This window comes from Pristis pectinata, chromosome 7 (assembly GCF_009764475.1).
Source record: "Pristis pectinata isolate sPriPec2 chromosome 7, sPriPec2.1.pri, whole genome shotgun sequence".
Classification (NCBI taxonomy): domain Eukaryota; kingdom Metazoa; phylum Chordata; class Chondrichthyes; order Rhinopristiformes; family Pristidae; genus Pristis; species Pristis pectinata.
In genome coordinates, this window is record NC_067411.1 from 98,594,821 (window position 1) to 98,611,389 (window position 16,569).

General features: G+C 38.4%; 1 protein-coding gene across 1 annotated transcript in view; it reads left to right on the plus strand.

Moving 5' to 3' along the window:
- Positions 1-16,569, plus strand: part of tmem161b (transmembrane protein 161B) — a 57,353-nt gene that overhangs the window by 11,026 nt on the left and 29,758 nt on the right. Inside the window, 2 exon segments of the mRNA XM_052020265.1 lie at positions 13,756-13,839; positions 16,186-16,283. Coding sequence (XP_051876225.1) covers positions 13,756-13,839; positions 16,186-16,283 — 182 coding nt within the window.

The window sequence follows — 16,569 nt, forward strand, 5'->3', positions numbered from 1 at the left end:
CTGGGGAAAAGCCTCTGACTATCTACCTGATCAATGCCTCTCATCATCTTATATACCTCTATCAGGTCCCCCCTCATCTTCCGTCACTTCAAGGAGAAAAGGACAAGTTCCCTCAACCTGCTTTCATAAGGCATGCTCCGCATTCCAGGCAGCATCCTTGTAAATCATCTCTTCTGCACCCTTTCTATGGCTTCCACATCCTTCCTGTAGTGAGGGCGACCAGAACTGAGCACAGTACTCCAAGTGGGGTCTGACCAGGGTCCTATATAGCTGCACAATACCTCTCGGCTCCTAAATTCACTTCCCGATTGATGAAGGACAATACACCATATGCCGCCTTAACCACAGAGTCAACCTGTGCAGCTGCTTTGAGCGTCCTATGGACTTGGACCCTAAGATCCCTCTGATCCTCCACACTGCCAAGAGTCCTACCATTAATACTATACTCTGCCATCATATTTGACCTACCAAAATGAACCACTTCACACTTATCTGGGTTGAACTGCATCTGCCACTTCTCAGCCCAACTTTGCATCCTATCTATGTCCCTCTGTAACCTCTGACAGCCCTCTATACTATCCACAACACATCCAACCTTTGTGTCATCCGCAAACTTACTAACCCACTTACCTCCACTTCCTCATTCAGGTCGTTTATAAAAATCACAAAGAGCAGGGGTCCCAGTACAGATCCCTGAGGTACACCACTGGTCACCGACCTCCACACAGAATATGACCCTTCAACAACCACTCTTTGCCTTCTGTGGGCCAGCCAGTTCTGAATCCACACTGCAATGCGCCCTTGGATCCCATGCCTCCTTACTTTCTCAATAAGCCTTGCATGGGGTACCTTATCAAACACTTTGCTGAAATCCATATACACTACATCTACTGCTCTCCCTTCATCAATGTGTTTAGTCACATCCTCAAAAAATTCAATCAGGCTCGTAAGGCAGGACCTGCCCTTGACAAAAGCCATGCTGACTATTCCTAATCATATTATACCTCTCCAAATGTTTATAAATCCTGCCTCTCAGGATCTTCTCCATCAGCTTACCAGCCACTGAGGTAAGACTCAGTGACCTCAGTGACAATGTAATTTTCCTGAAGCCCAGAGAATAAAAGACAAATCAAATCATGCAGATGTTTGTAATCTAAAACAGGAAAAACATTTGAAACAATTGGCAAGTTAGGAAGTGCATCGGGAAAGCACAGGTCAATGTTTTGGGTGTGAAGCCCTTCCTTATAACTGGAAGAAATTTCTGATTAATAACTAACAATAGACAGGAAGCGCAATACTTAATAGCCATACGACCAGTAAAGTAAATAGTGAAGTAAAATGCTTATGTGAAAAATCAGATTATGATTAAACATATGGGCTAGTAAAGTGGTCTGCAGACTTGTGGCTTTTGCCTGACAGAATCCTGACCTCCATTGTCAATTTTTTTAATGCTTTCCATTCTACTTGCTATTCCCTTTTAGCTGGTAACACCTTCTGGTCTTGCAGATATATTTTGTGCCTTTTCTTTTGTCCTAATATAACTCCTTTAATATTATGTGCATACTGCTATCATTTAACATTCTCCTTTTCTCTATTTTAAATGATCTTTTACAGCTCATTCAAGTTCTTTTCCTGTGTTTTATAGTTCTTGTATTCATTGTCCCTTCCTCTTTTTACTTTTTCTAGCTTTGTTTTCATTTCAAGTGATATCCATCTAATTTCTTCTGGCTAAAGGAGGGTTCAGCATCTAGTGTGTTGAATTGTGTTCTCTCTTCCAGTATTTACTTGAGGTTGTTGTGCACAGCCCTCTTGATTGAATGTTGGAGATCAAAGGTTTATCAGCAAAACATCCCTCAGCATACTCTACTGATGTTTTAGATCTGTTTCATCCAAGTTGGGATGATTCTCTCATCTTCTGTATTTATTAGGGAGAAATTTAGATTAAATCATTGCTTTCTCACTTGCAAGCACCCCAACAACTACAAAAAAATAGCAACCTTTTTCATGTAGCTATTATAAGTAGAATTCTGAGAACACTGGCTTTTATCATACTACATGCATTGCATACCTATAAATATTTGTTCAGAGACCCTTTAAAGGTAACATTCTTTAATTTTAATTGTTTTCTTTCTTTTTCAATTTTTTATTAGTTTTCAAATTAATACAGATTAATATATAACATCAATGTTTGTACATGTAATACAAAGAGATCGGAAGAACAATCATGGCATGGATAATCATAAAAAACAAAGTATATAAAAAAAATCTGCAGATCCAACGATCTCAGTGAATGAATATAATATAAAAGAAAGGAAAGAAAAAGATTTATTATAAAATATAAAAAGAAAAAAAATCCCCAAAACAATAAGAAAATTTGTAAACAGTATATCAAACCAAACTAAGCTAAAGGAAAAAAAATTTAAAAAAAAAAACAGACAGGAAAAAAAAACTGGACTAAAATTCGCAGTAGAAACAGAGCAATAGATTTTAATTGTTTTGATCGGGTTTTTGGATTCGTGTTCAACAACTCTGAATGTCGGCTCTCAAAATAAAATTTCTGGGTTTGCTTTGACCTAGTTGTGATCCGGGTGGCAACAAAAACATTGCTGTTATTCAGGTTAGGATGAAATGGGCAGTTGCTTGGTACTGGTCATAAGGCCAGATTTTCCTGGACCTGGCTAGCTACCCAGATTCACTAGTCCACGACCCCCCCGACAACACCTGGGCTGAACGTGGCAGGCTGATACCACTGGTGGGGTCTTGTGGGTGACTAACACTCAGATGGTGTGGTCCTGAGGTGCTTGCTTCTGAATAATGCTGACTAGCTCTTACAGATGGGGTGTGGAACTGTGCGGTGCCCCCCCCCCCCCCCCCCCCCCCCCCCCCCCCCCCCCCCCCGCAATAGAAATGAGCCCTTTAGCCCACAGGGTCCTCATCAACCATCAAACATTCAGTTGATTTAAAACCTATTAGAATTTAGACAAGTAATTGGAACTTTCTAAATAATTTTAATTTAAACAAAATATAAAAGTTGATCTAAGACATTTTAAAATACCTAGAGCTAATTACAAATATTAAACTAAAATAAATAAAGAAAAAAACTTGTCTTGTTTGTAGTCTCTGATCCTATTCCAGTTCAGCACTGTTTCTAGTGGAATAGGATCAGAGAAGATTTTTTTTATTCGTTTTTTTTGTTTTGCTTTATATGACTTTGAGTGATCTCCACACAGCTGGCTTCAATGCCGATCTCCCACAAGGATTGGTCCAACATTGGGCACAGTGAAAGGTAGTAGGAACTTTTGTTTGCTGATCTACACAAGTCCTGAACTTCCCTTCAAGTTCTTGTGGGAATGTAAGTGTGTCGATCAAATGAGAGAGAGGAACAAGATTGCAAGGTGAATTACCCACTGTTAGTCATGGATCTTGGTTAATGTAAAATGAATAGTCTACCGATGAAATGCTTACTGTGGAATTATGAGTTGTTAGCCTGATGTCAGTTATTGGGAGCTGTGCATTTTGAAAATTATATTAGCCAAGTCGTCATAATTTTGTGAACAGAGAAATCAAGAAATATATTTTGTAAAGAATCTGCAACTTGTAGGGTTTCAGGAAGAACTAGTTGATATGGTGTATGTGCTTTTCAAAGTCATTTATGAGGAACAGTTGAAAAGTGTGAACCAAGCATGTTTTGCCATAATATGTTAGCTTGTTGAGGATAGAAAACAGATAAGGGAATAACCAGTTAGCGAGTTGTTATTGGTTGGGAGCTGCTCATTATCAGTGGACCTTCAGATTGTTATATCACCACCCCCCACCCCCTGGCCCCCCCATATCAACTTGAAGAAGATGCTCTTGAAACTATGCTTTAGACCATTATTGGTAATGTGCCTTAGTGTCAGTATTCTGAAGTGCTTTACTATTTCAATGGTGCTACATAAACATGTTAATTGAATAATTATTTACTTTATCTCAGTTGCATCGAAAAATTACAGCTGAATCAGATGTTCTTTTATACAGAAATGTAGTGTAGTATTGTCACCTGAATGCCCTTAGTGTGGTTATGGGTGTTAGAAATTTGGATGCCTTTGTTGTCACCTGATTTTCTTATCATGTTGCATGAGATAAACTGAATGAAAACTAATCTAGCCATGATTAGAATATACATTAATAATATTCTAAAGGGATAATGTGGAGACTGTTATTGACATTGGGAAAAATAAACTTATGATTTTTAAAGAAAAAGTAGAACAATGAATATGCAATTCAGACAATTATTTTTTGCTTGAAACAGCTGTTGGTTTGCCCTTTATCCTCCATGTAAAGCTTCAAACTCCTGGTTGAAAATTTGTGTTTTGTTTGGTTCATTTTTCAGATCAGAGTATCTCTGGTAAGGCCAGCATTAATTGTTCATGCTTAATTGCCCTTTTAACTTGCTAGGTTAATTCAGAGAGCACTTAAAGCAAAAAACCACTTTGGTGGACCTGGAAATGCATACAAGCTGGGTAAAGATGACAGATTTGCTCCTCTGAACTGCAGTAGTGAACTAGATATGTCTGTGGTTGACTTGATTTCTTGCTTGGATCAGTTTGTTATTATTTTGTCAATGCTTGCTAAATTTTGATCCAATTATACTGAATAGTCTGATGTTTAAGAGCACTGATCCTTCTGTTTCTTCTTGCCTGTAATGAAGCTGCTCCATTCTGCTTTTGTTTAAGTACTTGGTGGTATCATGAAGGTCTGCCTTTTTCATATTGATACGTCAGATAGTTCGTAGTGGTTGATAAACTCTAGATCTTAAAAATACCATTAGTTATTATTGGAGATTTACAAGAGTAAAGGATGCAAACATTGTAACTCCATTTTCCAAGCTGGTGCAAATGAAGTGGCTTGTCATCAGAACATGAAAAATAGAAGCAAGTGCATTTTCTCTGATGTTCAACAACATCCTAGCTAATCCTGAGCCTTGTGCACTTTACTCTGTTTTCTTGGCTCCACATGTCAAAATGAGCACAACCTCCCAACACAAACTCTTCTGCATACAAAAATCTTATTAATCCGATCTTTAAATGTACTAGTTGCACTTGTAGGTAGATTCTCCAAATGGATGAAACAACTTCTTAATATCTATCCCGTTGATCCTTCAGAATATTGTAAGTCTCAGTGCGGCCACCTTTCATTCTTCTAAACACTGGCCAATATAGGCAATGTTGCTTGATCTCTCTGATTAGGACAAGTTCATCTCTAGTCTTATTAATTTCTCTGGATCTGAGTGTTTTTAACTTGAGTGAAGCACATTGGTCCGAGTAAAAATGATGTATTTTCCCCTTTAAGGATGTTGGTGAACAGATGGGTTTTTACAATAATTTGATAATTTTTAAGTTTATTAACTGAGTTTTGAAATTATCTGAAATAACACGGCTGCCATGCTGGGCTTTGAACTTGGTCCCCTGAATTATTACTCCTGTAATTTAATAGCTGTGTCACTATGATACCCCAATCTGTATGAAATAAAGTTGGTGAACCTAGAATAGTTGACTCTAGAGCAAGCATTTCCTTCAGTTGCTCCACCAGAGTCCAAAACTGCACATAATACTCCATGTGTGGTCTTGTGAAGCTTTGTATAATTGAAAGACTTCCCAACTTTTGTAATCCAACCTGCTTACAATAAAGGCCATTGCAACATTTATCTTCCTGAAAAAGGTGCTGTGCCTGCAAGTATGCTTACTAAATTGCATGAACCAATACACAAAAATCTCTGAATATTTAATTCCTTTAGAAGATATCCTCTTACTCTGTGCCTTCCACTACCTGCTTATATTGACAATTGTGAGCAGTTAATCATTTGAGCAAGGAATATTTCAAACTTAATGCTGTGTGATTGATTAAGTTTAGAGAGATTATCCTTCACTGAAAATTTTTTTCCAAAATCCGATAAAGCCCGGTAAAATCTTTTGAAGCCATTCTCTTTGAATTGTGAATTGGTTTTTAAATTTTTTAGAGTTTGAAACTTTTGAGAAAGATGAAAGAGAAATTTAGTTTAAAATATGTGAAGTTTTGTTTGAGTTAGTATAGATCTCTATACTGGTGTTTTAGAAAGAAAATAATGGAATATCTCTTTTATGATGGGTTACAGTTGTGATTTTTTTTTATCATTCTGATATTTGATGAGTGCACAAAGATAAATGAGGCACAGAAAAAACTAAAAATACCAAAAGCAAATAAAAATAACTAAGGCTACCATTAGATTTGCTAAAAGGTTTATTTGGAAAGACAATTTGTAGATAGCTGTGAAAGTAAAGCAGAAAGCTGTTTTAATTGCATTGAATATCAGAGGTCCAGTAAAGACTGCATAGTGCACTTGGGGATGGGTCAGTATTATCGGGATATGCTTTGAGAGTACTTTTCATCCATCTTTGCAGGTGATGTGTATTTAGTTGCTGATATGGTATTGATAACAGTGAAGTTATTAGTGTTAATATACACATTGAAACTGGAGCACATTAGAAAATAGGTTAGAAGATAGAACAGATTATCCATTACAACTGATGTCTATCATTGAGGAGATATGACAGATGCTGAGAGAGAGAGTTGCACACCCCAGAGTAGTCAGAGTATATCTGCATTCAGAATGAGTATAACGTTACTCTGATACCAGACTTTTCTTTGGCCTACAATTTGATTCTTCCAAATTTTTATTTTCATTGTCTATGATTTCTCATTTGTGTTTATGCCAATTAGGAATGGCTGCAAGTTTTCATTCAGACAGAGCTCTTGCATGCTAAAATAAAAACAGAAAATGCTGGATCATCTCAAGCACATCTGATGAGGGAGAAACTGGATCAATGCATCAGAATATTCGTCATTCTCTCTCTCTCTCTGATCAAAGGACATCAATCCAAAATGTTGACTCTGCTTTTCTCTCCACACATCTTGGCCAGGCTGCAAGTATTTTCAGTACTTTTTTTTTGTTGCTAATGTTGTAATGTCTAGGTAACATTGCAAACAAAAATAGGCAGTCCTGATACAAACAGAAAGAGAGCAGGTTATTCAGTGTTGAATCTGACAGACCACAGCATGCCCAGACCAAAGAGGAGATGATGCTCCTCAAGTTTGCATTGGACTTTTGTTGTAACAGTACAGGTGCCACAGAGTATATTCAGGCCTGCTGGGCACGTCCCAGTAAGCCAGACTACACAGTATTGGGTAGACTTCACAACATTGGCAAAAAATTACACAGACAAAGGAGGTTAACTGCCACTTAATGAATGGCTACATTATTTCACCCCATTACAGACGTTCCCTTTGTTCCAACATTGCCCTGCCCTACCTTCTCTGTTACTATTTTCTCTAGTTCTCAGTTCTGATGAAGGTCTTCAACCTGAAATTTCTCTTTCCACAGATGCTGCCTGACCTACTGAGCTTTTTTCAGGTTTTCTTTTTATTTCTGATTTCCAGTATCAACTTTTTTTTAATATTTTCAGTTTATCTCGGAATAAGTATTGTTCAAATATCAATTATGTGCTTACTAGTCTTCATTGATCCTAAAATTACAAACTATCTTCAAATTGCATTTCGGCGTTGCTTCTATTAACCTCCTCACCAATCACCCTTTTTGTGCTCTTCAACCATTCCAGCTTTTGAAAACTATGTACTTCTCCAGTTTCTAGACTTCTGTGCATTTTTGATGTTAATCTGTTTAACACTAGTAGACACATTTTCAGCTGCAAAGGTACTAAGTTCTGGAATCCCCTCACTAAACCTGCCTCTCAACCTCTTCCTTTTACCACGTTAGGGGTTCTATAAAAATGCAGGGCATACAGTCATGGAGCAATACAGCATGGATACAGGCCCTTTGGCCCAATGAGTCCATGCTGACCACGTTGTCCACCCAGCTAGTCTCAATTTCCCGCGTTCAGCCCATTTCCCTCTAGGCCCCTCCCCTCCAGGTGCTGCTTAAATGATATCATTGTACCTGCCTCAACCACTCCCCCTGGCAGCTTATTCCAAATACTCACCACCCTTTGTGCAGGGTGAAAAAGTTGTCCCTCAGGTCTGTTTTAAATCTTTCCTCTCTCACCCTAGTTTTGGACACCCCCAAACCTGGGGAAAAGACTGTTAGTCCACCTTATCTATGCCTCTCATCATTTTAAACATTTCCATAAGGTTGCCCCTCATTCTCCTATGTTTTGAGGAACTAAGACCTAGCCTGGTCGACCTCTCCCTGTAACTCAGGCCCTCTAGTCCTGGCAACATCCTCATAAATCTTTTCTGCACTCTTTCCAGTTTAACCACATTTTTCCTATAACAGGGTGACCAAATCTATGCACAGTACTCCAAGTGCGGCCTCACCAACAACTTGCACAACTGCAGCGTAGCAGCAAGCAGGTTGTTTTGCAACTCTGCAAAATAGAGTTCTTCCCTGTAATTCTTTCCTGTCCAGCACAACAAATTCTTAGGATCTCATATATCTTAGAATATCCTATTTAAATTTGTTAGCTAGAAGTTTGAGTAAGTTTTTTTTCCCTGTTTTTTGTCGTAATTGTCGCCTTGAAAATTTAGGCAGATGTCAAGACTAGGTTTGAGATTTAAATTGCATTAAATCATAAGAAATGGAATCAGGAGTAGACCATCTCGCCCCTTGAGCCTACTCCACCTTTTAATATCATGGCTGTTCTCTGACCTCTGCTCCACTGCTCTATCTAATTCCCAGTTAGATATTTGACAAGAAATTGAACTTGTAACTTCAAAGTTCTTATTCATCTTTCAACACAAGTGACAATCTGTTGCTTGATCAGGAATGCAAGACTCTGAAGCATTTGGATAATTAAGCATTGATTTACCAGCATCTAAATAGGAGCTCGTGATTCATCCTGTCAGACAGTGCACCTATGGCACTGAGTGTCAGAGGACATCTGAAACTAAGATATTAAAAAAAAGAGGTTCTGGTTGACTCCAGGGATATCTAACTCTAACCAAATGAAGCCAGTGAAAGCAATTGCAGTTCAAAGCATTGGGACAGGTATCAAATGGAAAATTCAAACCTCTGTACAAAGTATGAAACTGTGAAGCATCCAATGACACCTGATCCAGTAAATGCATATTGCATTCCTCACTTTTCCTTAATAAACAGTGGCCACTAGAAGTCTGAGACACTGGGTGCACCTTAATATTCGGTCAACTATCTAGTGTAGTCAAGGTCTCTTGTGCTTCACTGGAAACTGATGAATATTCAGTTCAAAGCTAAGATAGCCATCTGTAGCAATAGTTGCAGCCAGGATCTCATTACAGCTTCTGAGAAAGCAGATACACCAGTAATGTTGAAATTATACTGTATGTGCCTTGGATTGGTTGTAGCATTGTTGCCCTATTCCAGTGATTTGAACACATAAAAGTGGTCAGCATTTCTCAGTACATTACTGAGGTAGAGTCTTTCAGGTGAGATGCCAAACCACTCAGGTGAGGCATTAAAATAAGATCCCAAGAGACTAATTGTGTCGCCTTATTATGCCATGGGGAACAAAGTTCTGCCAGTCAAAAATGGCAGGAATAAACAACTTGCTGCAACCCTGTTCTTTTTTTAAAAAAAGACCTACACGAATTGTTTACTATACTTTTATCACTGAATAGTGAGAGTCCATTAAGGACCCTCACTATCCAGAACATGCCCTTTTTGCGCTACTACCATCAGGGAGGAGGTACAGGAACCTGAAGACCCAAACTCAACGTTTTAGAACAGCTTCTTCCCCTCTGCCATCAGATTTCTGAATAATCCATGAACACTACCTCGTTATTCTTGTTTGCACTATTTATTTAGTTTTGTAACTTGTAATAATTTTTGTCTTGCACTGTACTTCTGCCACAAAACAACAAATTTCACGACATACGTCAGTGATAATCTAATTCTGATTCTGACCCGCTGAAGAAATTGACAGCTAGACTGAAATGTAGTTGAAGATGTTTAATATTCCTGTTGAGGGATGCTCCGGGTATTTACAGGCTTGTCAATTGTTGAATTACTGTACTGCTGCTCAGTACATAACCTGAAGGCATTAGTTTGAAAGGTGTGGTTAGGGAAGACCACAGATCAGGATAAAAATACAGGTTAATACATAATTCAGCCAAACTGTTCATGTTACAGTTTGTGTGGCCAAAATAGTAAATTGATGTTGATTGTTTGGAATATGATTGAACACAAGAAAATAGGAGCAGCAGTATGCCTTCCGTGCCATTCAATGCAATCATGGCCTCAACTCTTCTATGTTACTTCCCCATTACCTACAATTCCTCGATCTTTCAAATTTTTATCTATCTCCACCTTAAATATATCTAATTATCTGGCTTCTACCACCCTAGTGTATAGAGAATTCCATAGGTTCATTACCCTCTGAGAGAAGAAATTTCGGTGCACCTCAGTTTTAAATAACTATCTCCTTATTTTGTAGTTGTATCCCTTTGTGACTCTCCCACTCGTGAAAGCATCAAAACATCTACCCTATCAAGCCCCAAGAAATAGACCCAAACTGTCTCGCCTCTCCTGATAGGACAACTCTCTCATCCCTGGAATTGGCCTGGTGAATGGATGTTAAACAAATTGACCTATAATTCCCCCTTTCTGTTTTTTGTTTACACAAGCGAGTCATAGCTGTTTTTCAATCTGGTACCCTCCTGGAATTTAGTGAATTTTGAAAAAATTTCAACCAATGTGTCCACTGTCTCTGCAGCCACTTCCACTAAAACCCTTGGGTGCAGGCCATCGGTTCCTGATGATTTGTCCATCTTTAGCCCCCTTGAGTTTGTCTCGTATTTTATTCCTTGTGGTTAGGATTTTTACACATTCTTCCATGTTATTTGAAATTAGCCCATCTATTACAGATTCATTTTATAAATCCATAAAGTTGTACAGCACGGAAACAAACCCTTTGGCCCAACTCATCCATGCTGACCACGATGCCTATCTATGTACATCCCACTTGCCAGCACTTGGCTCATATCCAGATTAAACCTTCTTATCTATATACCTGTCCAAATGTCTTTTGAACATTGCAATTGGACCTGCCTCTACCAGTTCCTCTGGTAGCTTGTTCCACATACCCACCAGCCTTAGTTGGGAAAAACTTGCCCCTCAGGTCTCCTTTAACTCTTTCCCTTCTCACTTTTAAACCTATGCTCTTTTAGTTTTAGACTCCCCTAGCCTGGGAAAAAGATTGTGACTATCTACCCCATCCATGCCCCTCATGATTTTATAAACCTTTAGAAGGTCACCCCTCAGCCTCCAGAGGAAACATATCCAATATCTCCTTCATAACTCAAGTCCTCCGGTCCCAGCACATTCCTGTGAATCTTTTTCTGCACCCTCTTTAGCTTAATTGCAACATTCCAACTCCTAAACCCAAAGGGAATCCTGCCATATCCCTCTTTTGGCACTCTGTCTACCTGTGTCACCCCTTTCAGTGAACTATGTACTCGAACCCCAAGGCCTCACTATTCAATAATACTCCCCGAGGCCCTGCCGTTCACTCTGTATGCCCTGGTCTGATTTAACTTTCTAAAATGCATCACTTTGCACTTGTCTGAGTTAAATTCCATCAACCATTCCCTTGCCCACTTTTCTAGTTGACCTGGATCTTGTTGTAAGCTTAGACAATCACCTTCACTGTCCACCATACCAATCTGCAAAATTACTAATCTTGCCACCTGAATTTTCTTCCAAATTATTAATCAAAGACCCCACCCACCCGGGACATTCTCTCTTCTCTCCTCTTCCATTGGGTAGAAGATACAGGAGCCTGAGGGCACGTACCACCAGACTTAAGGACAGCTTCTACCCCACTGTGATAAGACCATTGAACAGTTCCCTTATATGATGAGATGGACTATGACCTCACAATCTACCTTGTTGTGACCTTGCACCTTATTGCACTGCATCTCTCTGCAGCTGTGACACTTTACTCTGTACTGTTATTGTTTTTACCTGTACTACATCAATGCACTCTGTGCTGACTCAATGTAACTGCACCGTGTAATGAATTGGCCTGTACAATTGGTTTGTAAGACAAGCTTTTCACTGTACCTTGGTACAACTGAAAATAATAAACCAATACCAATATATAGAGTATGACAAACAATAAAGGAACAAGCATTGATCCCTGTAGCAAACCACTGGTTACAGGTTTCCAATCTGAAAAGCAACCCTCCACTCCAACTTTCTGGTCCCACCACCAAGCCAGTTTTGTATCCATTTTTTATCTCACCCTGGATCCCATGTACTCTCACCTGGATCAGCCTACTACACTGATATGCAGTTAACTATTCAATTATATAAGAATACCTGCAGTGACTTCACAGTGAAGACTGATGGGGGGAGAAAAGAGATTCAACAATATCTTCCATTTCTTTGTTTCCTGTTATTAATTTACCAGCCTTGTTCTCTAGAGGTCCCACATCTGCCTTAGCTGCCTTCTTCCTCCGTATATATCCATCGAAACTTCTACTGTTTGTTTTGATATTACATGCAAGTTTTCTCCCGTAATGAGCATTCTAGTCTTCCACTGCTTAAAAACTTCAAAGACCTCTGGCTTACCACCAGCCCTTGAGACGTTATATGCCCTACTTTACAATTTAATATTATCCTTGACCTCCTTTGTTAATGGCAAAGTGTGTCTCTTTCTCTATGGAATCCCTCTTTCTAATTGGGTTAAGTTCCTGCAGAGTGTTATGGATCAGCTGTTTGAATATCTGCCACTGATGTGTTCCGTAGCTTATTTTCCTGGCCCATCTTGGCCAACTCCACTTTTGTACCATTATAATTGCCCTTACTTAAGTGTGGTTTTGATCCTGGAGTTTTATCATAATGTGGTCACTATCTCAGGTGATCTTTTACAACGAGATCCCTTAAAAATCCTTCATTACTCATGACCAAATCTAAAATAGCCTTTTCTGAACAAATTCTACTTCTACGATACCCTTCCAGTTTGGTTCATCCAATCAATATGTAGATTAAATTCTCCCGTGACAATATCAGCTTCCTTCAGTCCTCCCCTGGATATTTCCCCATTTACGATCCTCCCTATGGAGCGGTCACATTTTGGGGACCTATAGACTACTCCCAATCATGTCTTCTTTCTCCTGCTATTCTTTATTTCAACTCAAATCAATTCTATATTACTATCTGCAGCCTTGATAAGACGACTCAACACTGCTCTTGATTAACAATGTTATCCTGCCTCTTTTTCCCCTTTCCCCTATTCTTTTGAAACATCATATAACTTGGGATATTGAGCACTGGTCACCCTGCAACCACATCTTTCTAATAACTATTAGATCATACACGTGTTGCTAACTGTGCTGTCAACTCATCTATCTTGTTGCAAATGCTACATGAATTCAAATAAAGACTGTGAAACTCCTGATGAAGGGTCTCAACCTGAAACATTGACTGTTTATTTCCCTCCACAGATGCTGCCTGACCTGCTGAGTTCCTCCAGCATTTTGTGTGTTGCTCCAGATCCCAGCAACTGCAGAATCTCTTGTGTCACTGAAATTTTGATTGTTTTTACAGTGATTGGTCTAAAGTGAGAGACTTATCTGATTTGAAAACAGTAATTAATACATTGGAATGATTATTGCACATAACATTCCAATTGAAAATGGATTGCATCATTAGATTGTGTGTGCACTTGCCTGTTTGAAATCCTGTTTGTTGGAAAGTAAGCATTATGGTGGAAAGTGGAAAATATTTGAATTGTATTGTTACAGCTTGCAATGGTACCAGCATCCTACAGAAGAACAACTTCAAGTCCTTGCTGGAAAGCAACAGAAAGCAAAATCCAAGAAAGAAAGGTAATGCCATGCTTTACCTCAAATTTATCTGTCTGACATCAGATTGGCATTTAGTAGCTTAAAATATTCAAGGCCCCTATGATTGTCCAATTATTTTGACTCTCTTGAGGTTCTCCCAAGTGATGGATCTGTCCCTTTCTTCCCCCTATCTTAGTTTTGGGTGACAACTGTGGCTTGTGTTGCCATTCTTGCCTCCTGCTCCAAAGACTTGAACAAAAACTTGAGATTATTGCTTTCAATATAATACGCAGTGATCCTTTCGTTTGAATGAAATATTATACCATGATTCTGTTTGACTAGATGTAAAAGATTGTGTGTACCATTTTAAAGAAGAACCAAGGTTTGTCACAGTATCCTAGTAAATATTTATTCCTTTACCAATTTCTAAAATAACCCAAATTATCTGATTATTATATTGCTGTTTGAGAAATCTTCCTAGGCAAAAATTGGTTATTGCATATCCAATATTATGTCAGTGACCGGATTCTAAAATAGTAAGTCATTGATTGCAGAGAAGGTTTGAATGCCTTGGGGTAATAGAAGTTGCTATATAAATTGGAAGAAAAATTATCACCCTTCTTTGACCCTCCTTTGTTTCTCCCATTTTCTGCCCTCTTAGCTGCCTTTCCCATTTTTTTTAAAGGGGTAAACAAATCAGATGGAAAGGAAAGGGGTATCAGAGAATGGCCAAACGAGGCATTGGTGAGAGTATTGCTCTAGCTTAGGTTATCATGGACTACTTTGGTGGCATTGAGTTATGGCTGGGATGTGAAGTAGAGAAGTTTAGGTTTTAGATTGCAGTTTTGGGTGGTGAATGTTGGGTACCAAATAAGTGGGATGCAAGAGGAAAGGTTACAATATAGATAAAGTGGAAATTTTGTGGAGCTGGTTGGCATGGGGTGGAAAAGCCAACCATAAGGTGGAAGCAGGTACGAGTCCTCATTTGGAGAAGGAAGTGGAAATGTTTACCTTTTCTAGTCTTTGCTGAAATAGAGTAGTGTGTGCGCCTGATTTTTTTTTTGTTGGCTAAAATATCTGGAACTTTTAGAAACAAAATAGTTTTCCACCAACCACAGTGGGTTTCTACTCTTGAAATGGAACTTGAATATATGGACCATTAATTTAAAACAGTAACTAACTTGCTTTGCATCAACAAACATATTTGCCAATAAATTCTTTTCCATACTTTTTTTTAAAATTTAATTTACCTCAAAAGTAGCAACATTTTGTAATTTAACTTCTACTTTTCTTATGGTTTTACTAGTCCAATGTCATTATCACTGTCTTACTGTGCTCTGTTGGAACCTCTATTTTCAAACTGCCTATTGGAGTATTTATGAGAAATTAAAGGAAATTACCAGGAAAAACATAGTCCCACAGTTTACAATACTGCTTTGGAATGAAGTCTGTTAAGATGCCAAGGAATCAATAAAAACATAAAGTTACATTTACTTAAAAGGTTTCTTTGTCAAATGTAACCATGAATCTGACAAGTTGATCTCTGAATTACAGTGCATGTTCTTAAGATGTCAAGGTGATGCACTAGATAATAAGATTAATGCTAAGCCCTTATCTTTCTCTCCTTTTTGTCTTCCTCTTTGTTTCACTCCTTCTCACCTTCACCACCACCACGACCACTCCGGTCATTCTCAGGTTTGCAAAATAAACTGAATTGTGTTTCCAATCCCGTATACTCTCCTTCAAATTTTACCTACTCCAATAACAGTACCATCATGCACTTTCCCACTCATTATGTAAAATCATTAATAATTGTGTGTGTGTGTGTTCTTTTCTGCTTATCTTTGATTACTCCAATGTTGGACTCCCACTTTTAATGTTCTGTAAAGTCAGTTGTTCAAAACTCAACTGTTCATTATCACATCCACTTCAAGGTCCAATCACCTATCATTCCCATTTTGCTGACCTTTCTTGACCACCTTTCTCCAGCATAAAACATTTATACTTGATTTCCTCCACCTAGCTCCATAATGCTCATGTTTCCGATTAGCATTCTTTTGATTTTAACTTTCTATGCATTCTTTTATTTTGAGCTCCTTGCCTCCCCACATTTTTTTTCTCCTTCACCAACTTCTCTGCCTTGTTTAATGCACAAAATTTTGTTTCTGCCTTGCATTTTGTGCGTTAACTGTCTCTCCATCAAGGCAAGTCATTGTTATAGTAATAATGTTTACTTATTTTCCAAGTGGAAGAACAACAGTTTATTTACGATGTTAAGACATGGTTAAAAACAACGTTGCCAAGCGTTAGGCAATAAGGATCTTCCACATGAAAGAATGCAAGCTTCTATTTGTAGACTTACAACCATTTGTATTGTGGATTTACCAGGAAGTATAATGGGCACATAGAAAGCAAGCCGCTGACTGTTCCTAAGGATATTAATCTGCAATTGGAAGCAAGGAGCATTACAGAAATGGATACACGAGGTAGGATGAACAGCTGAAGATGCACATTTAATTATTATGTTGATAATTCCTTTGAACTTTATATGGTGAGTACACTACTCAATTTTTTTCATTGTAATTGAGGATTGTGGCACAGATGTATTAAAACCTATCATTTCTCATCAAAATTGCTGTCTTTAACTGATTTTATCATGTTTGTTCACCAGGTTTGAACATGTCATTTTAAAAGCATTCTTCAAGCATTTTTTGCTCTATGATCAAGTGAACTTTTTTGATACCCATGTTCTGTAAAAGATGCTGACTAGGT